Below are 20,353 nucleotides of genomic sequence, written 5' to 3'. Positions count from 1 at the left end.
CAAACCCACCGCCCTACATGGGTGACATAATCCAACTACTAGTCTCCCTTTTCAGCACTGAGGAAAGACACAGGATCCTAACTGAGGCCAGAAAATGGTCAAGAGAAATGGCACCTGAGGGTACTGCAAACCCGCATTGGTGGGCAGAACTCGCCACCACCGATGAGAGGCCCAATTGGGACTGTAACACAGAGGAAGGGAGGGGCCCCCTGGAAAGAGATCAGGCGACTATTTCACAAGGCCTCACGAGGGGGGCCCAAAAAGCTATGAGAATCGCAAAACCCTCCGAAGTGATTCAAAGGGAAACCAAATCACCCTCTGAGTTCTATGAAAGACTGTGCGAGGCCTATAGACTTTATACACCAATAGACCCAGCTAGAGGCTGTTGGGTCTCAGATGGTGATAAATGCAGCTTTTGTGTCTCAAGCCTACCCTGAAAATGTCAGATGTGGGGCACCAAGTGACTCATGAATTTTTATACATCCCTGAATGCCCAGTACCTTTGTTGGGAAGAGACTTGCTGTCTAAATTGGGGGCACAAGTGACCTTCCCCCCCACGAAAGACCCACTGTTTGAGTGGGCTCAGCCACCTATTTACTCTCCCTCTCAGCAACCCCTCAAGATGCATGGAGGTTGCACGATCTCCTGGAAGGGAAACCGGACGCGCTAAACAGTCAAGAGAGAGTTAACAATTCCCTGAGGTCTGGGCGGAAAACAACCCCTCCACCCCGGGCTTGCAAAACAACAGTCCCATTGGTAATAGAACTCAAACCCGATACAATTACATCAGCACTCACCAGCCTTGGGCCTGCCAGGCCTTGCTAAGCCGTTGACTCTTCATGTGACTGAAAAGGACAAGGTGGCTGTGGGAGTGCTGTCCCAGACGATGGGGACACGGGACAGACCGGTGACTTATCTCAAATCGGCTGGACAACGTTGCCACTGGGTGGCTGCGATGCTTACGGGCCGTTGCTGCAGTTGCCTTACTGGTCCGGGAGGCAACCAAGCTGACTTTGGGCCAAGATTTGCTCGTAAAAGTCCTGCATGAGGTCAACACTCTCCTGTGAGTGGACCCCCCATAAATGGCTGTCAACATCCCGGATTACTCAATACCAGGGACTGTTACGTGAGAACTCCCATGTTACTACTGAGGCTTGTCAGGCCCTGAGTCTGGCCACTCCTTCCTGTGGGAGAAGGTGGGCCCTCACATGATTGCAAGGAAATATGCCAGCAGACCTGACTTGAGAGACCAGCCAATCCCGGACCCAGATTTGGTCCTGTACACCAACGGCTCCAGCCTGGTGAAACAAGGACAATGGCTGTTGGGATATGCAGTAGTCAGGGGAGAATCCATCGTTGAGGCCAGCTCTCTGCCATCACACTGGTTTGCTCAACGGGCCGAACTATATGCTCTAATCCCGGCCCTCCAGCTGTCAAAAGGTAAGAAGACAAACGTTTACACAGACTCCAGGTATGCTTTTGCCACACTACAAGTACACAGGGCTCTGTATAAGGAGAGAGGCCTTTTGACAGCTAGTGAAAAAGATTAAAAATAGGAAGAAATTCTGACCCTATTAGATGCTGCCTGGGAACCAGAAAGGGGGTTGCCGAGGACATCAAAAAGAGGATAATCCCCAGGCTCAGGGAAACAGACTGACAGATAAGACCACGAAACAAGCAGCCGAGGGCTTGGGGGTGACAAGTGAAGCTCCTATTAAAGCTCTCATATTGGCAGAGCTGCCTGACCTAACACTGGACTCTCCAAAATACACTGAAGCCCAAAACCAACTAGCCAAAGTGGAAGGGGCCATCTAGACTGAAAAGGGATGGTGGGAATTGCCAAGTGGCAAGTTATTGGTACCAGAGGAGCTGACATCCACTCTGGTAAGCCAAACACACCAAGTGACCCATCTAGGCCATGATAAACTGGAAGAGCTAATTTGAAAATATTTCTTGGTTCTCCGCCTCTCTTCCCTATGCAGGACAAATCTCAGAACTGCACTGCCTGCTCACAGGTCAATGCTGCCTCTTGGCACAGACAGAAACCTCCAGGGATTCAGCTAAAAGGCATGCTGCCTTTTGAACACCTGGAAGTGGACTTCACTGAAATGAAACCTCACCAACACTACCATTACCTGCTGGTCAGAGTGTGTACGTTCTCAGGATGGGTAGAAGCTTTTCCTACCCAGACTGAAAGAGCATCAATAGCCTGGTGCCTGCTTAGGGAGATAGTTCCCAGATTTGGATTTCTTACCAGCATTGGATCAGACAATGGCCCGGCTTTTGTAGTTGATTTAGTATAACAAGTAAGCAAAACTTTAAGCATCAAGTGGAAATTACATACAGCATATAGGCCCCAGAGTTCTGGGATGATGGAAGGAAACAACCAGACACTTAAAGAGACACTCTCCAAGTGGATCTTAGAGACTGACTGTTCCTGGGTGGACTTGTTTCCGAAGGCTCTGCTCAGACTCAGGATGACCCCACAGTCCCATGGCTCTTCTCTGTACAAAATTGTGTATGGGAGGCCCCCTGCCATAATAAAACAGGTGTCAACAAATTTGCCTCAGGTAAGGGGAGATTAGATTTCACAGCAGATGGAACAACTGGGTAAGGTAATAAATCAGGTAACTAAGTTTGTACAAGAAAGGGTGCCATTCCCCCTTGGGGAACAGATTCACGAATTTGTGCTCGGGGATCAGGTGTGGTCAAGGGCTGGAAACATGACTCCTTGGTCCCACACTGGAAGGGTCTGTATACTGTTGTTCTAACCAGCCCTGCTGCAGTTAAAGTTACAGGTGTCACTCCCTGGATCCTCCACATGAGGGTGAAGAGAGCATACCACGCGGACTGGAGGACGCCGAGTGGACTACACAAAAGGACCCCACTGATCCCCGTGAAACCAAGGTCATCTTAAAAAAGAAGAGATGAAGCTCTACAATCAACTGCTGCTACAGGGACTTGCTGGTATCATCTTGAGACTAACCATAGTTTCAGTACAAAGAGGGACCTGTGCTATAATTAAAGTTGAACGTTGTGTATATATTCCTGACTTATCTGGCTATGTATCAGGCACCCTAGATGACATGAAAGGTCAGGTAAAAGTTATATCTGATGATAATCTTCCTTTTTGGACTTCAGTCCTATCTCAGGTGAAGGGTGACTGGTGGAAAACTATATTTACCGTTGTTATAGTTGCCTTGATAGCTCTGCTTTGTGGACTCTTTATTTTACAATGTATTCAGTTCAGTTCAGTTGCTCAGCCGTGTCCGACTCTTTGCGACCCCATGAATCACAGCACGCCAGGCTTCCCTGTCCATCACCAACTCCCGGAGTTCACTCAAACTCATGTCCATCGAGTCAGTGATGCCATCCAACCATCTCATTCTCTGTTGTCCCCTTCTCCTCCCGCCCCCAATCCCTCCCAGCATCAGAGTCTTTTCCAGTGAGTCAACTTGTCGCATGAGGTGGCCAAAGTATTGGAGCTTCAGCTTTAGCATCAGTCCTTCCAGTGAACACCCAGGACTGATCTCCTTTAGAATGGACTGGTTGGATCTCCTTTCAGTCCAAGGGACTCTCAAGAGTCTTCTCCAGCACCACAGTTCAAAAGCACCAATTCTTCGGCGATCAGCTTTCTTCACAGTCCAACTCTCACATCCATACATGACCACTGAAAAACCATAGCCTTGACTAGATGGACCTTTGTTGGTAAAGTAATGTCTCTGCTTTTTAATATACTATCTAGGTTGGTCATAACTTTCCATCTCAGGAGTAAGCATCTTTTAATTTCACGGCTGCAATCATTATCCGCAGTGATTTTGGAACCCCCAAAAAATAAAGTCTGACACTGTTTCCACATCTATTTCCCATGAAGTGATGGGACCAGATGCCATAACCCAAAGGTTGATGTCGTTCTCCCAGATTGGAGGTCGGGGAGTCAGGGTGCAATATATCCCTATGAATGATGCTCATACTACGAGTTAAGAGCATCAAGAGGGGGGAATGAAGGAGGAAACAGAACAGGCTCCATCTTGAAAGCAGGACTCCATCTTGGGCTGGATGTGGACTTTGAGCTATATGTCCAGTATCTATGGATACGACATACCAACTGGAAAACCAGGTCCCCTGGATGGAAGAGCCCCAGGGCTCGTACCTAGACTCTCTGTTGCCTAAAAGAATACCATAATTTTCTGTGTAACCGAATAGAATCATAAATTCTATTATGCTTATTGGGGTATGATCACAGGCCTATTGATAATTGTCCACTGTTACCTAGGCTTAAGGCATATGAATCACCGGTTAACTTTGATTGTATCTTTCTTTTCCTTTGTTCAGATTAGTTTCAGGGAATTTGGGGAGGTGGGTTTGGGCACATACACTTAGGGTATATAAGGTTTTTAGAAAAACTGGTCGGGGTCCTTGGCTAAGAGGAGACTCTTCCTTGGGCCCACTGGTGTAATAAACTGCACTCCACTATCTGCATTGTCCTTCTGAGTGAGTTTGTTTCCCAGAACGCTAACGCGTGGCTACAACAATAGTAGTTTGTACCTCTTCATCTGATTTTAGTTTTATTTTCTGTCATCTTTTTTACGTGTAAATTGTCTTGTCCAGAGGTTCAGTGATCTCACTCACCCCCTCCACCTACCCAGAGGAAAAACTCTTTATGCCTCTATTTACGTACTCATTTCAATATTCCTGATCTATATTCGATCTCTTTTCTGATTCGCTTTTGAACTGGATATAACACCTGTCTGAATAACGAGTAGGACAGTCTTTAACACTTGTCCATATTTATACTTGAATGAGAATTATGATTTCACTTTTCCCAGGAAATTATCTTTGAAACAGGAGTTAAGCAAACTGATTTCAGATATCACTTTCACAATTTACTGACTTTGTGATCTTCAGGAGATTGCTCATCTGAAAAAGAACTCACACAAAAGGGTCTTCCGGAGCCCTGGGCTAAGACCCCGCCCTTCCCACGCCCACCGCATCAGCCCCGCCCCTGGCCCCGCCCCAGACCCCGCCCCCAGGCCTTCCTCCGCTACAAAGGCCCGGCTGCAGGTGCGCCAGCCCACAGAGCGAGCCGGGTGTCCAGCCCGAGCCTGGTAGGGGCGGGGCAATCGCGCAGAGAAGTCCCCATTGGCCGGAGGGCGGGGGCGGGGGCGGGTCTCGGCCTGCGATTGGCCGGTGGCCGGCGGGCGGCGCGGGCGGGGCAACGTCATGGAGGCGGCAGAGACAGGGACCCGCACGGCGGCGCGGCAGCAGGAGCGGCGGGTGCGGGCGCCGGCGACCCTGGAGAAGCAGCGGGATCGGCGGCCGGCAGGGCGGCTGACTCGGAGGAGGTGGGTAAGAGGTCGGCGGGAGAATTCTGCGGCTCGATCCGGCGGCCGCGCAGTGGGCCGGAGTCGTTGGGCGCCTGGCCCTGGCCAAGGGAGGCCCTGGGCGCAGGACAGCGATCTCCGGCTCCCACGCTCACTGTTCGCGGCGGGTTCTGCCCATCTTCCCGCCTGCCCCGCACAGCAGCAGGCACGGACAGAGTCTCGGAGCCTGGGTGCGACCCCAGCAGCGGGCGGAGCTCCGACATCCTCATCTGAGAAATGGGTTGACCATGCCTCCCTCCCCTGGCCTGGGTCTGCAGAGAGATTTTAATTGCTCAGTGCAGACCAGTGGATGTAATTAGGATTATTAGTGTCCATGCTGGGGAGGACAGGGAGGGTGCCTGGCGCGGGACATCTGAACTGGTCTTTGAGGAGGTGGAGGACTTCAGTAGGTGGAGACTGGAGAGAAGGGTGTTCTAGTGTGAGGGAACAGAATGGGCAAAGGCACGTTTCCATAGTTTGCATTAAAAAATGTAAACCAGAGGACGTCTCCTCCTGCACGTCTTTCATGGGGTCTGGTCCCTTTGCTTCTACAGGTTCTTTTTCTTTACCCTTTTATTAAAAAAAAAAAAAATTCAACTCCTTCTTTGCTTAGAATTGAAGAGGATCAAGAAGAAGCAGTCTTTCGAGAAGTGGTCAGTTTTACCCCAGACCCTTTGCCAGGTGAGAAGGACCGAGGCTCTGAACACTGTCTGTGTTCACTCTGGGGCTTCTGGGCAGGGCTGCCCCTTCCCCATCTCAAGTTCTCTATTATGAATTCCATAATTTCCACTGATTCCTCGCTGTTTCCCTCCTTCAACCAGTTAGATATTATGACAAGGACACCACCAGACCCATCAGCTTTTACTTGTCTTCCTTGGAGGAACTCTTGGCGTGGACACCTGATGTGGAGGATGGCTTTAATGTGGCCTTGGGGCCCCCTGAGTGTCGGCAGCCCCCTCTGAGCAGCCAGAGGCCCCGAACCTTGATGTGCCATGACATGATGGGCGGGTACCTGGATGACAAGTGAGGACACTGCGAGTGCCTGGCCTGGGGTGACGGGATGGAGGGGAGGGGCTGTGCCCAGCGGTGGAAGGGGCACTGGACGTGGAGTCAGGAGCCAGCCAGCCCACCCTGCCACCTCCTGGGAGAGGAACTCAGGCTTCAGCCTTCTATCTGTAAGAAGAGGAGGCTGGGTTAGGGGATAGCTTATGCATCCTTCAGCCCTGAAACTGATTCTGTGGATTGCCTGCACCTGAGGTCAGAGAGGCTGGAGAAAGCACGGTTGCAGGGACCCTCTTCAGACCATCTGGCCCAGTAACTTGGTTCTTCTGCTGATTTCTTTCCTTCACCCTCCTCAGTTCTATTCCATCTTGGCCCGCTAGTTCTGGAATCATTCCACTCCCTCTCCCACCCCACCCCAGCCGGGGGCATTTCTTCCCAAGATCTTGCAGGGTCAGCTTAGAGATCTTGTTGTTTAGTCGCTAGGTTGTGTCTGACTCTTTGTGACCCCATGAACTGTAGCCCCTTAGGCTTCTCTGTCCAGGGATTTCCCAGGCAAAAATAGTGGAATGGGTTGCCATCCTCCTCCAGGGGATCTTTCTGACCCAGGGATTGGGTCGAACCCAGGTCTCTTGGATTGGCAGGTGGATTCTTTGCCACTGAGTCACCAGGGAAACCATTAGAGATCTTTAAATACCCATAAAACAAGCTTGGATGTCATAATTGATGGGAAGCCTTGAGTCGGAGCTGGCCATCAAGGTACAGAAGTGGGTGATGAAGCCACTGGTGCAGCTCATGTGGTTGTCAACCCCAACCGTACCTGCAAGCCGGCTGTGTCCTAGTGAACTGCAGATGTTGGAATAGAGCAGGGCCCTGGGCACTTGGAGGTCTGCGTGAGCCCCTCCAGGCCTCTTTCCTTGTGTTCTGTCTATCTGTTCATTGAGGCTAAACACCCTCAGTCTTTCAGATCTGATAGCCAGTGCCTGTTGGGCCTAGTGAAAATGCTTCCCTTAAGACTAACCCTCTCAGGACTTCCCTGGTGGTTTGGTGGTTAAGAATCCGCTTTCCAATGCAGAGGGTGCGGGTTCGACCCCTGGTCGGGGAACTGAGATCCCACGTGTTGTGGGGCAGCTAAGCCCACATGTCACAGCTACTGAGTCCATGTGCTCTGGAGCTCACACTGCAACTAGAGAGCCCAAGGGTCCCACCTGCTACAATTAAGACCCAGCGCAGCAAAAAAACCCAACAAAACACATCCAGGCTGTGACCTGCTGCTACTTCTCAGCCCAGTCACTGGCAGGGCCTAGCTCACAACAACCTTTAGTGCCAACTAGACGGATCTAAAGAGACTCTTCACTCGTGCTGCCCTCTCTTTTCCCCTTGGGGTCACCGTGTCCTCATCTGTTTCTGGGTCCTGATTGTGTTCTCTTTCTTCACCCAGGTTTATTCAAGGCTCAGCCACACAGACTCCCTATTCCTTTTACCACTGGCAGTACATTGACATCTTTGTGTACTTCAGCCATCACACGGTCACCATCCCCCCAGTAGGCTGGACCAATGCTGCCCACAGGCATGGAGTCTGCGTGCTGGGTAAGAGCCAAGGGCCTGCCTCCAACCCAGCCAGACTCGTTGGCACACCTGCCTGGGGCCCCAGTGATAAAAGGGCTTGGGCTTGGGATGCTGTTGGGTGGGTAGACCTCCTTACCTTCCTTGATGAGTTAGGACAGGTGAAGGCAAACTTGTTCTGGAAAGGAAATATTCTCAGCTTTCCAGGCCACTGAGTCATGTACTGGGGCTGCCAGAGAGATAACAGCTCCCACAGACAATAAACAAATAGATGGGCTTGACTGTGATCCTGTAAAATTGTTTTTGCAAGAAGAATTGGGGGCAGGATGTAGGTGGTCCACCTCTGGGGGAGAGGAGTGCTTCTCAAGCTTTTCCCTGCATCCGAATAATTTATTGTCTAACACTGATTTCAGGGCCCTACCCCCAGGGTATCTGATTCATCTGATATCTGGGGACACTGGGAATTTGGAATTTAACAATTTTTTTGCAGGTGATAGTGATGCTGTTGTTGCAGGAGCCACACCCTGGGAACTGCTGGGTGGAAGGGGAAATGATCCCCTGGCCCGACCTCGTTTCTCTCCTGCCCCACAGGGACTTTCATCACTGAATGGAAAGACGGGGAGCGGCTCTGCGAGGCCTTCCTGGCTGGGGACGAGCGCTCGTACCGGGCGGTGGCCGATCAGCTGGTCCTGATCGCCCAGTTTTTCCGATTTGACGGCTGGCTGATCAACATTGAAAACTCTCTGAGTGTGAGCACGCCTGACCCTGGTGCCTGGCCCGCCAGCCCCTGTGCCCCACAAGGACCCTCTGCCATGCTCCTCAGCCTCGCCAGGCCGGGTCCCTGCTACTGCAGCGCTTCCTGCATCCCAGCTAGAGCTGGCTCCAACCTCCAGCCCCTCTGCCTCTTCACAGGGAGATAGACATTCTCCAGCGTGATGTCCAGGAACCTTGCCTGGCTGAGCTTTGCTTCTCTGGCTCCTTCAAGGCAGCCCTGTCTTCCTCCTCTATCTCTGCTTTGCTTGGGCTGCATGTGCGACTTCCTTTTCATGGAGGCCTCCCTTTTCATTGGGTTTTATCTTCTCTTGATTGCGGAGTCCATGTCCTTCCTGCTTCAGAAAGAAAGGAAAGTCGCACCTCTGGCTGGACCCTCTCCTCAGCAGCTGTGGGGCCGAGGGGCTTCCGGGACCAGGACCTGTTTGCCCCTGGGGTTAAGTGTCCTGTCTGTCCGGGGCCAGGTGCTCCTCACGACAGGCCTCTCTGGGCCTCACGGAGGGTCTGTCTCCACCCCTCTCTCCAGCTGGCCGCCGTGGGCAACATGCCCCACTTCCTCCGGTACCTGACCTCTCAGTTGCATCAGCAGGTCCCCGGGGGCCTGGTGCTCTGGTACGACAGCGTGGTGAGCAGTGGGCAGCTCAAATGGCAGGATGAGCTTAACGAGTGGAACAGGTGAGCCTGCAGGCGGGTGGCCCAGGGCCCATGGGCAGGTCCGGGAGCTTCCTCTGCCTTCCAGAGGTGTCACCTACACAGCTGCCCTGGTGGAAAGCGAGGGAGAGGGCAGAGGTGTTTGGTACCCTGACCACCAACAGACAGAATTAACGCCTTGTCAGCCTGGCTGCGCCCAGCGTTACGGGCCACAGTTTGTGGTCTAGGTGCGGGCTCTTTGGAAGCAGACTCTGCTTGGTCCCGGAGGTAGGCAGTGTGCAGTCCGTGCACCCAGCAGACGCGGGTGCTTGAGGGGAGAAGGCCTGGGCTTCACGGCCCACCCGTGCCGCCCCCCAGGGTCTTCTTCGATTCCTGTGACGGCTTCTTCACCAACTATAACTGGCGGGAGGAGCATCTGGAGCGGATGTTGGGGCAGGCCGGGCAGCGCCTGGCCGACGTGTACGTGGGTGTGGACGTGTTTGCCCGCGGGAATGTCGTCGGGGGCCGGTTCGACACGGACAAGGTGGGTGGTGGCCTTCGAGGCCGGGGAGGTGGTGGCCATGGCCTGGGTGCCTCGTGTTCCTGTGGACCCCTCATTCCCACCCGCACCTCACGGGAAAGAGAGGCAGCAATGATCCTCCCCCAAGCGGGGACACCGAGGCCCTGAGAACAGGCTGTGTCCTAAAATCCTAACTTTCAGCCCATCTCTTCAGATGGTACGGTTTTTCCGTAGATTCTAATGGACAAAGCACTTGTTCCGACCATGGGTCTCACCGATAGCTCGACTTCCTTCTGGACTCCGTCCTTTGAGGGGCACTGAGCTGGCCTTTTAGCGCATCATGTGGACGCGGGGGTGGGGTGGGGCCAGAAGCCAGGGAGCATATTGTGGTGTTTCCTTAGCTCAGGGCGAAGGACTGAGGTCACACACCCACAGTTTTGGGAACTGCTGGTTTGATTAACTAGTGAGGTTTTTTGGCAAGGGAAATATTGTCGGCAGTGAGAAAAGAAGGGGGGCCCGCGGGCGGGCCGCCGCACCTGGTGTGGGATAAATGGGGAACCAGCCCATCCCCAGGCTGTCAATCCTGCCCTTCCCAGGTGCCGCGGGGACGTTCTCAACTCATTAATTAAGCTTTTAAGTGAATAAATTAATCCAATAACGGGAGATTCTCTCCGCCCCCCTGTGAGTCTGATAATAGAACGCGAAGCGTAGTGAGAGAGAGAGACGTCTCCCGTGGGCGCCCCGCGTACAGACCCCTGCCCCTCGGGTTTTTCCCTCCGCGCCTCCCCGCCGCCTCGCGCCCTCTTCTGGGCAGCTTCGGAACTGCAGGGATGAGCCCTGCAGCCCCGGAGGTTGCCCCTTCCCTAAGCCCCTCATCCTGTGCGTGGGCTCTGGTCGTTGGCACGGGGGCATCTCCCTGACTCCTATTTCCCCAGTCGCTGGAGCTGATTCGGAAGCACGGGTTCTCAGCGGCCCTGTTCGCGCCTGGCTGGGTGTACGAGTGTTTGGAGAAGGGGGATTTCTTCCAGAACCAGGACAAGTGAGTCCCAGGTGTCCCAAGGCCTGGGTGTGGCCAGTGGCAGGGAGGGTCTCAGGTGATTTCCCCAGCTTCTGGCCATGCTCGGCTGAGGGGTGGGGGTTAAGACAAGGCACAGGGATCAGCTGCCCTGGCTGCTCCTGGAGGTCCTTGAGATCAGTTACACAGCAAGGATGAAATCTGGGGACTTCAAGGGACCACTTGGTAGACACTCAGCGGGGTCCGAGGTCACTTGGGAAGGGGTGCAGAAAAGCCTAGGGTCATGAGAGTGAGTTCGGGGCGATGCAGGGCCCTCTGGGGACCTGAGCCTCCATGCATTTCTCTGTAGGTTCTGGAGTTTGCTGGAACGCTACTTGCCCACACACAGCATCTGCTCCTTGCCCTTTGTCACTTCCTTTTGCCTGGGCATGGGGACTCGAAGAATCTGCTATGGCCAGGTGTGTGGGTCCTGTGCTGGGTGGCCGGGGGCCAGGGGCTTCCTGGACGTGGCTGTGTCTGGGTGAAGGGGCTGCCTTCTCTTAGGCCTTTGGGCCTCCCCTGGGACTGGTGGGAGGGGCGTTGGGTGTGATAGCTCCCTCTGCCCCCAGCGCCCTCCTCCACCTCTGCCTCACCCTTCAGGAGGAGGCTGTGGGACCCTGGTACCACCCGAGCGCCCAGGAGATCCAGCCCCTGTTTGGAGAGCACAGGCTGGAAGGGGACGGACAGGGCTGGGTGAAGACGCATTGCTGCCTGGAGGATGCCTGGAACGGGGGCAGCTCTCTGCTCATCCGGGGGCTGATTCCGCCCGAGGTTGGAAATGTGGCTGTGAGGTAGGTGAGTGAGGGGGGCCGGGACCTGGGGCCCGTCAGCTGCCCCCGTCATCCTTGTTGGTTGCTGAAACCGGGCAGGTGGGCAGCAGAGGCCAGAAGGAGGACAAACTGGGATTTTGTTTTACTGTGTGAAGAACACGCAACATCCAGTTTACCATCTTTGCCGCTTTGAGAGTCCAGGAGAGTAGCATCAGCTGCCCGCACACTGTTGCGTGCCTCTTCCACCCCCGCGGCCTGCCCTGCTCCCCATCCTGGAGGGGGAAGTTGGCAGCCGGGACCAGAGCAGCGCAGGCTTTCCATCAGCTTCCCCGCAGCCTCTCATTGCTGGACCTTTCTCCTCCAGGTTATTTTCCCTGCAGGTCCCAGTGCCACCCAAGATCTTCCTGTCCCTGGTGTACAAGCTGGAAGGGACTTCGGCTGTGGGAGTGGCTTTGGAGCTCACCACAGGGGATGCGAGCAGCTGTCACGTGGGAGGCATCTCGGCTCTGAGCGGTGAGTGGATGTGGTCGGCGCCTGTCTTCCTCACAGGCTTCTCTCTTCTCAGGGGTGTCTCGGGGAGGAGGAGGTTAGGGGTGTGGAGGCAGCGGGGGTCCAGGTGGCGCTCTGAGCCGGGCCTGGACTGGGGGTTCGCCTCTCAGTCGGAACCTCTGGGCTGCAGTGGCCCTGCGGCACAGGGTCTGATGTGTGTGCCCACGACAGCTCTCCTGCCAGCAGTGCCCTGAGTGGGAGGATGTCCTCGGGCCAGTCCTGGGCATCCATCCCCAAGCTTCCCTCCTCTCCTCCCTGTTCTCCGTTCCCCAAGTCCTCAGTCCATTGGGCTGAGTACCTGGGGCTACCAGGGCATCTTGGGGGGCCCCCGGCTCCCTGTCCAGTGAAACCTCCCGGTGCAGTTTCCTTTGGACTCCCCTTGTTAAAGTTCTGTGTCTCTTCCTCCAGCAGAAACGAGCTCAAGGCGCAGTCCCCGACCCCTCCGGGTGCCCCCAACCAAGCTGGCCAAATGGGTGGGCCGCTGTGGCCAGCAGCTCAGCGGGGGCTGGGTCCAGCGGTGAGTCCCCCCTCCCTTTCCTGTTGAGTCCCCAGCAGAGGGCGGCCACACCCTGGTGGGGATTGGAGAGTGAGGGGCCCTCCACTGAGAAACTGTAGAATTGGAGGGATGTAGTGCTATTGCCTAGGGAATCCCATGGATGGAGGAGCCTGGTGGGCTGCAGTCCGTGGGGTCGCTAGGGGTCGGGCACGACTGAGCGACTTCACTTTCACTTTTCACTTTCACACATTGGAGAAGGAAATGGCAACCCACTCCAGTGTTCTTGCCTGGAGAATCCCAGGGATGGGGGAGCCTGGTGGGCTTCCGTCTATGGGGTCACACAGAGTCGGACACGACTGAAGTGACTTAGCAGCAGCAGCAGCAGCAGCAGGGGCCATGGGCCAGTCCTCCCAGATTTCAGGCAGCTCAATGACACAAGCCCAGGATGCTTGCAGGGAACGGTCATGATCACGGTCATGGCTTAGGTCCAGGTTTCCCACTGATCACAGGGTCTACTTTGGGATGGACCTCCCTGTGGCTCGGGCTTCTGTGAGCAGCCAGTCTGTAGGTGCCGGGCTGAGGCCCCTTGTGACTGGTCTCTCTCTGTCTCCCAGCTGCTACGAAGTGAATCTGCAGGGCTGCCTCCTGCAGGACCTCTTTGTTAATTTCTCCCGGCCTCCGGGCAGCCAGAATGAGGAGAACTTCATCTGTCGCCTTGGAGAGCTCCAGGTGAGGCATCCCAGGGACCTGGCTGGAGCTCGGCCGGGGCATCTGTGCTCCTTGCAGACGAGGCCGGACACCCACCCGCCCCCTCCTCTGGCTCAGAGGGGAGCTGGGGCAGGGGTGCCAGGGCTGGGACCGTGCAGGGCCAGGCGCCCCCCCAACCTTCCCTAGGCTCCCGGGCTGAGCTGAGCCTTGTCTCTTCTGCCAGGTGGTGGACGCCCGCAGCCTGCTGACCCCGCACCCCCAGGTGCAGGCTCTGACGGTCTCACATGTGCGCTGGCAGCCGGCTGCCTCTGAGCCGGAGGGTGGCCCCGCCAGGCTGCGGCTCAGCTGTACTCTCCACTGGGCCTACCTCCTTCCCCACATCCGGTGCTTCCGGATCCACTGCTGCCGAGGATCGGAAGGTGGCTCTCCCGGCAATGGGCCTTCGGAGCCCGGGAGGCCCAGGCTGCTGGGCCTGGCTTTTGTCAACCGGTATCGGATAGTGGACCTGGCAGTGGCAGCTGCGGAGCCTGGCCGGGATGGCCGTGTGGAGTTCCTGGTGGAGCCTGTCCCCAAAGAGGGGTTCCCGGTGCCTCAGGCCGAGTGGGGCAGGGCGGTCATGCTTTATTCCATGTCCCACACGTGAGCGGACATTAAAGCAGAGTTTCCTATCTCAAGGCTAAAGGCTTCTTCTGCGCCGGGGCCTCACACAAGTGTTCAGGGGGACCTGGGTCCCGAGGGCTGGGTGAGATGTCTGTGGCTCTTCACTGGGGTATTGCAATAGGAAAGCTGAGAAGTTGGATTGCTGAGTTGATAATTCCCAGGGGTGAATGGACACCACCCCCCCAGTCTCATCTCCCAGTAGTATACTATACCAGGTACAAGTGAAAAGATTTGGGAACATTTAGCCTAGAAAATTCCATAAAGGGTATTGCCTAATAGGCTGAGAGACACTTATGCTGACAATAGTGACCTTTTATTCCTGCAGTTGGAACAATTAGGAATGAGCTTCACTGTGGCAGGAGGGCCTCTGAGTAGGGCCCTGAGACGCTTCCTAGGGTGGGAATGAGATAGAGGGGCTGCGATGGGGGTGCAGAGCTGGGATTGGGGGATGTGGTAGCACAGGAACAGCAGCCCCTGCAGGTGCTGGGAGGGGGTCCCCGGGGTGCCTTCTACCCCAGCAGTGGGAGCCCCTGGCCAGGCGTGCCAGGTCACACCAGCCCCTGTTAGGGCGGGCACATGGGCCAGACCACCTGGTGACCTGATTTACTGTTCCCCAGAGCCAGAGCCACTTCTGCAACGTCCCTACTGGCCTTGGGTCCTGCTTTGTCTCTTCTGGGTTGTAGGCGGGAGCTAGTGAGCTTGGGCAGCAGGTGGCCAGGCAGTGCCCAGGGCTGCACCCTGCTGCCCCCAGCCCTGTGTGGGGGCTCTGGGTCGCCTCCTGCCTCCACACCCTCCCGCTCAGCCGGTCCCTTGAGCAGGTGTTAGCCCGGAGCATCACGGTGCGGGGGCTGCGGCTCCTCCTTCTGGCCTCTGCCCAAGCTGAGGCTGCCCAGCGGTTCTGCATAGGGACGAGGCGGGGGTCAGCGAGCCAGAGACAGCTCCTCCTGCCACACAGCTCCCTTTTGACATGTGGGCTGCCGCGGTGGCTTCCTGGGAGGGATCGTGGCCCTGCAGCCTCGGGGAACCCTGCTGCCCTCCCCTCTCCAGGCCCAAGTGGGCTCTGCTGTGGCCCTCTGACGACGGCCGTTGGCCCCTTGTTCTTGGGGGTCTCTCACTTCCAGGCCCCACAGGCCAGCGATGGGGGTATTACTTCTCTGTTCCTCTTGTCCTCCCCCATATGCTACGAGATGTGGATGATGCCAAGGGCCAGGACATTCTGGGGTGACCTCCCAGCTAGGAGGATGGGCCTCCTATGCCAGCTCCGGGTCAGCAGACTTGATTTACGCTGCAGGGAAGGGAGAGGCCGCTAGGCGGCAGTGCAGCCACGCTGCATCCGCCCTGGCCTCGGAACTGGGAGAGGACAGAGTGGCTCAGTGGTAAAGAATCCGCCTGCCAAGCGGGAGACACAGGGCACGTGGGTTTGACCCCTGGGTTGGGAGGATCCCCTGGAGAAGGAAACGACAACCCACTCCAGTACTCTTGGCCTGAGAAATCCCACAGACAGGAGGATAGGGGGGCTACAGTCCACGGGGTCGCTGAAGAGTCAGACAGACTCAGCCACGGAGCCTGTGCGCACAGGACACAGGAGTCTCCTCGGCGGACAACAGCCGGTCTCAACCTGCCTTGCTTCCCAGGTGCTCACGTGCCCCTTTCACAGCCCCACACAGGAGCTCAGGTTCCAGGTCTTTCCTAACTGGGAACGTTGAACTCTTCATGCCCCACACATGTGGCCCAGCTCAGTCCCAGGGTGGAAAGAGGTTTGTTTGGGAGGGGGACGATGGCTCCGGGGGGCCAGGAAGACACCTCCAGTGTCTGACCCTGAACAGGCCTCCCAGCGCCCCCGGTTCCCCCAGGAGACTGTCAGGGTTGGGGAACCGCTCCCTTGACTTTTCCTGGAAATGTTTTGAGCCTCCCCATTTTGAACTGGGGGTGAGGGCTCCCGTCTGCCCCTGCTCCCCAGTCCCCAGGGATGGTGGTCGGCGGCGGGGGGGGGGGACATAGGCGCCCAGAAGTGGGCAGCACAGCTGTGATGCCCTGCTGCTCTTATTTCAGGAGCACCCCCCTTCTGTTTTTTAGTGCTGGTTTTCCGAATATTTTATGCAGAGAAGGAGGGAAAATTTATAGTGGCAATTATTTTCTCACAGTCTGGTGAGCAAGCAATTAGAGGTAAGGGGATTTAGCAGAGCGTGGCATGCGGAGGGATCGCACAGCCCCGGCTCCCCTAGAGCACGGTCCCCAGTCCCACCGACATAAAGGCTCGTATGCAGGAAAATTAATATGTCGGCATTTAAGCCCGTGCCCCTCTGGTGTGTGTAATCGCCCTGAAATAAATTATCCGGCGCTGTGAAAAATGAAGAGTGCAGGTCCTGGCGAGACGTGGAGGGGGCAGTGTGGTTGGGCTTGGAGTCTGCCCCCCATCGCAGCCCCCAGCCCATGGCTTTCAGGCTGTTGGTCTGAACTCTGCTGCTTCTCCTCCCAGTTCTCCCTCTTCTCCCGGGGGTGGGTGGTGGAGGGTGGCGGCCACTCTCCTCCGCCCCATCCCGCCAGGGTTGGGGGCTCACAGGGGTGGCGCAGGGGGGGCTTACCTTTAAGCAGCTCCGTTCCTTGGGACCACGGCTGGCCCCGCGTGCAGCAGCCTCAACCGCCCAGCTGGCGCTCTCTCATTCCGGGGCGGAAGGCAGGCTGGGGACTGCCTGCGGTCAGGCCCCGTCAGGGGCAGCAGCTGCTGAGCAGCGGCCAGTTGGGGTGGTGGTGGGGTGGTGCTGCCGCCTTAGACTCTGCTGGTAGCTTCACAGACCTTACCCTCAGGCTAGGAGCCCTGCCTCCAGACTCCAGGGGTGGGATGGAGGAGGGGTAGAGGGGTGCTAGAAACTCTCCCAGAAGGGTCTTCTGACTCCCCCTGGCCATCTGGCTTCCTGGGAGAAAGAAGCTGCCTGTCCTGGTCCTCGGTGCCCTCTCCCCTCTGTGCCCAGGGGGCCGGCCAATCAAAAAGAGTTGTCCTGGTTTGAAGAAAAATCTTTATTAATAATCTTAATAATAATACGGTTGATTTAAATGGTCACACCTTGGAAGCATACAGAATGATAAGAAAGGAAGCCTGGGGCCTGGCTGCAGTCCTGGGGGTGGGGGGCGGGGGGCGGGAGGGCGCAGGGCGCAGGGCTGGGGGGTGGGGCGGAGTGGCTGCAAGAAAAGGGCCCAGAACAGCAGAGGGTAGAGGGGCCTGTACAGAGGACGAAGCCGGAGGCGGGGCGGGGCTATGTACACCGGGAATAGAAAAGGAGACTCATCTCGGTAGCTTCAGGAGCTGATGCTGAATATAAAGTGAGGTGTTTTTTTTTTTTTTTTACCTTTTAAGTTTCATGAGACAGTGGAGCCATGTTGGGAGCCTACATCTTTTGTTCTGTTCTGCTGCTTCCCCGACTCCAGCTCTCCCTGCCTGTCCAGGGGCTCCTCCCTGCTGCCCACCATCTGTGGCCACCCTGGGACCTGATCTGGGAGCAGGGGAGAGGGCCACAGACCACCCAGGCCTTCCCCTACCCCCTTGCTCTCCCTGCTCGGACGTGCTGTCCAGACCCACAGCACCGTGACCCCAACCTCACCGTGCAGCCAGGCGCTGGCCAGTCCCGTCCCTCTGTTCCAGCTGCAGTGGTGATGCTGGCCTTCCCTCCCCTGGGCCAGACCCAGGGCCTCCTCCAGAAAGGGAACCAGAAACCCACCAGTCCGAGCCAAGTCCACACCCTCCAGGCCCCCAGCCCCTGGCTGGGCAGCCGGAGCCCCCTGACATGGAGGGGCCCTGGGTGCCCTGGAATTCTGGAAAGACATCAGCCCTTGGTGTTGGGTTCGGAGCCCAGGGCTGCTGCTGGTCAGTTGGACAGTCTCCGGCGCTGCCAACTCCTCCTCCTCAGGTTTGCAGGACACGGGTGTTGGCGGCGAGGCAGGAGGGGTAGCTGGGGCCCAGAGCGGGAGACACGGGTCGGGGGGTGACCGGGCACAGCCGAAGCCCTGGGATGAGAAGCTGAGCCCCTCCCCGCGCCTGTCCCTCTGTTGGCACCGTCGGCAGCCAAGGTCAAGTCCTGCTGGCTGCTCTTCCTGCACGGGCCTGCAGCCTCTCACCACTGGCCCCATGCTGCCCCGAATGGGGCCTGGAAGGAAGACTTGGTAGAAAATGAGGCGCCCCCCACCCTTCCACCCCCCCATCTTCCTGCAGACTTGCTCCCTCACTGCGGTGGGTGCGGCGGCTTGCGGGCTCACGGACTCAGACGTGGTGGATGCTTCTTGGTTTGGTTGGTTGTTTTTGTCGCTTGGATCTGAACATCTTTTTTTTTTTTTTATTTTGTTTTTTGTTTTGTGATTTTTTTGTGTGTGATTTTTTTGTTTTGTTTTTGCCCTTCATGGTCCAAGAAGGAAACGGCAGAAGCTTTCACTACAACAGAAACAGAAAGGCAGGGCTTGCAGTTCACAGAAGCGACTGCCAGGTGTGCCACGGGGGGCAGCGGCGGTGGGATCTGGGGCCCTGGGTGCCAGGCGGCTGGGAGGGAGAGCGCCCCACACCAGCCCCACTCCCGGCTTCAGGGGCCCCCTCATCCTGCATAAGGGAATTGAATGCAGACCTCTGCCCTCTGCAGGGAGCGGGGGAGGAGAGGGTGGTGGGGATGGAAGAGCCACAGTGTACCCAGCTGGCAGGAGCTACTGCTGGACTCTGCTAAGACCTGGGTGGGCAGGGCCTGGCTGCTTGGGGCAGACGAGGGTGGAGGTCAGGGCATGGTGGGTGGATGGCGCTGCACGGGCCACGTCGGGGGTCTGGAATGAGGCAGCTGAGAGGGTGTTCAGGCAGTGGAGGTGAGCTGGCTGGGTACCCTCTAGAGGCCTTCCCACCCCACCAACCAGAAACAATGTGCTGGTGAAATAGATGGAGGCTCATGCCCTGGCTGGCGGGGACCTGCACCCACTAGCTGGGTGTCTAGAAGCCTGGAAGCCAGCTCTGGCACATAGGCACCCAGGGCCTCCTTGGCCCAGCCACTTTCTCCTATAACAGAGGAGACAGGGCCGCACCTGAAGCTTCCAGAAGCTCCCCTAGCCGTCTCAGCTTTACCTGCAGGCTCCAGAGCCCTGCAGCAGAGCTGAGCCGTGAGCTTCTCCGGACAGGAGGTGGGTGGTAAGCACTGTCCCGCCAGGGGGGCTGGATGGTGAGCACCACCTTTTCCCTGCTCTCTCCCTCAGACTGCCCTTCCAGAAATGTACCCGGAAAAGAACATTTCAAGCTTGGGGAAGGGAAGGCAGGGCTGCACTCAAATAGAGACCGGGGTGCCAGGCTGGCAGGGACCCCATCTCCAGAGTGTGGTCGGATTGGAAAGTCTCACAAGTGTGGGCAGTGGGGCAGACAGGCTAAGGGAGGGCCCCCGGGCACTGCAAGGCTGGACCACTTTTAGACTCTTTCATTTCTTATAGCAGAGGCTAAGGAACCCAAGGCTGGTGTGGCTCCCCCACGACTTCTGACAACTTCAGCAGGAAACATCAGTCAGATTTAATCAGAATTGTGAGTTTAGCTGAATGGGGACAAGGAGGGCAGAGATAGCTACTCTTGCGATTAGCTGGGTGAAGGTCAGGAGTGACCACTGTCGAGGCTGGGAACCCACCAAGTGGGGCAGACAGACAAGAGCCCCTTGCCGCCTGAACCCCAGGGGCAGGGGCAGGGACGGGTGTTGGCTAGGAACACCCCAGTCTGGGGTGGCTTCCTGGGGAGGCTGGACTGGTGTCTTCCTTGGGGCGGGGTGGGGGCAGGTGACGGGAGAGTGGGCATGGCTCTCTCGGGCTCTATTGCTAGTTCTTGAGAAGAGGTCTTCTGGTAGCCTAGCCCCTCCCACTTTGTGCATCCTATACCTGAAATGGCTCCGGGCTGGGGGTGGTGGGGCACAACATCAACAGAGTCAGAATAGGAACCAAGGTTTCAGACACACAGGGGTGACCAGGGTCAGAGACACACACGCCATCGTCGGGGGAGACCAGCTGGCCGGAGGTAAAACCTATGGACTTAAAGAGTCGCAGAGGTCAGCAGCGCGTGTCGCTGACCGGGAGGGGCGCACTGTCCTCGGAGTGGCTGTGCCTGCTTTTGGACTGCTGGGTTTGGTGTGTACTAGGCAGTCAGAGTGAATGCTGTTAGGGGCTGGGCCTCTTGCTAGTAGGGGGTGAAGCGGCTGTACCCTCCTCGGCAGAGGCTAGCCTGCAACATCAAAGATGAAAAACAGCCAATCAGTACCGCCTTTCGGG

The 20,353-nt window shown here is 56.7% G+C and overlaps 2 protein-coding genes across 4 annotated transcripts in view; one reads left to right on the top strand and one right to left on the bottom strand.

Moving 5' to 3' along the window:
- The first annotated feature begins 5,215 nt into the window (after positions 1–5,215).
- On the top strand, positions 5,216–14,100 carry ENGASE (endo-beta-N-acetylglucosaminidase). Of its 3 annotated transcripts, none has more exons than XM_055408428.2 (14): positions 5,216–5,345; positions 5,977–6,044; positions 6,185–6,386; positions 7,804–7,952; positions 8,520–8,677; positions 9,226–9,374; positions 9,708–9,873; positions 10,785–10,888; positions 11,214–11,322; positions 11,504–11,694; positions 12,038–12,186; positions 12,634–12,739; positions 13,333–13,447; positions 13,650–14,100. In XM_055408428.2, exons 1-14 carry the CDS (start codon positions 5,224–5,226, stop codon positions 14,067–14,069), a joined length of 2,208 nt encoding a protein of 735 aa, XP_055264403.1. In that variant the 5' UTR covers positions 5,216–5,223; the 3' UTR covers positions 14,070–14,100. The 3 variants fall into 3 exon arrangements, with proteins under 3 accessions (XP_055264403.1, XP_055264402.1, XP_055264404.1); XM_055408427.2 differs by having other exon boundaries at positions 12,631–12,739; XM_055408429.2 differs by lacking the exon at positions 5,216–5,345 and having other exon boundaries at positions 6,189–6,386; positions 12,631–12,739.
- Positions 14,101–18,772: 4,672 nt separating this feature from the next.
- Positions 18,773–20,353, bottom strand: part of RBFOX3 (RNA binding fox-1 homolog 3) — a 318,610-nt gene continuing 317,029 nt past the window's right edge. Inside the window, exon 15 of the mRNA XM_088829440.1 lies at positions 18,773–18,886. Within this exon, the coding sequence (XP_088685566.1) occupies positions 18,773–18,886 (114 nt within the window). The remainder of the gene's footprint in view (positions 18,887–20,353) is intronic.

The sequence above is a fragment of the Moschus berezovskii genome, chromosome 20 (assembly GCF_049115385.1).
Source record: "Moschus berezovskii isolate FMDL1 chromosome 20, NW_MosBer_1.0, whole genome shotgun sequence".
In the NCBI taxonomy this organism is placed as follows: Eukaryota; Metazoa; Chordata; class Mammalia; order Artiodactyla; family Moschidae; genus Moschus; species Moschus berezovskii.
The sequence above is the reverse complement of the archived record's forward strand: the minus strand, read 5'-3'. Positions and strand labels throughout refer to the sequence as shown.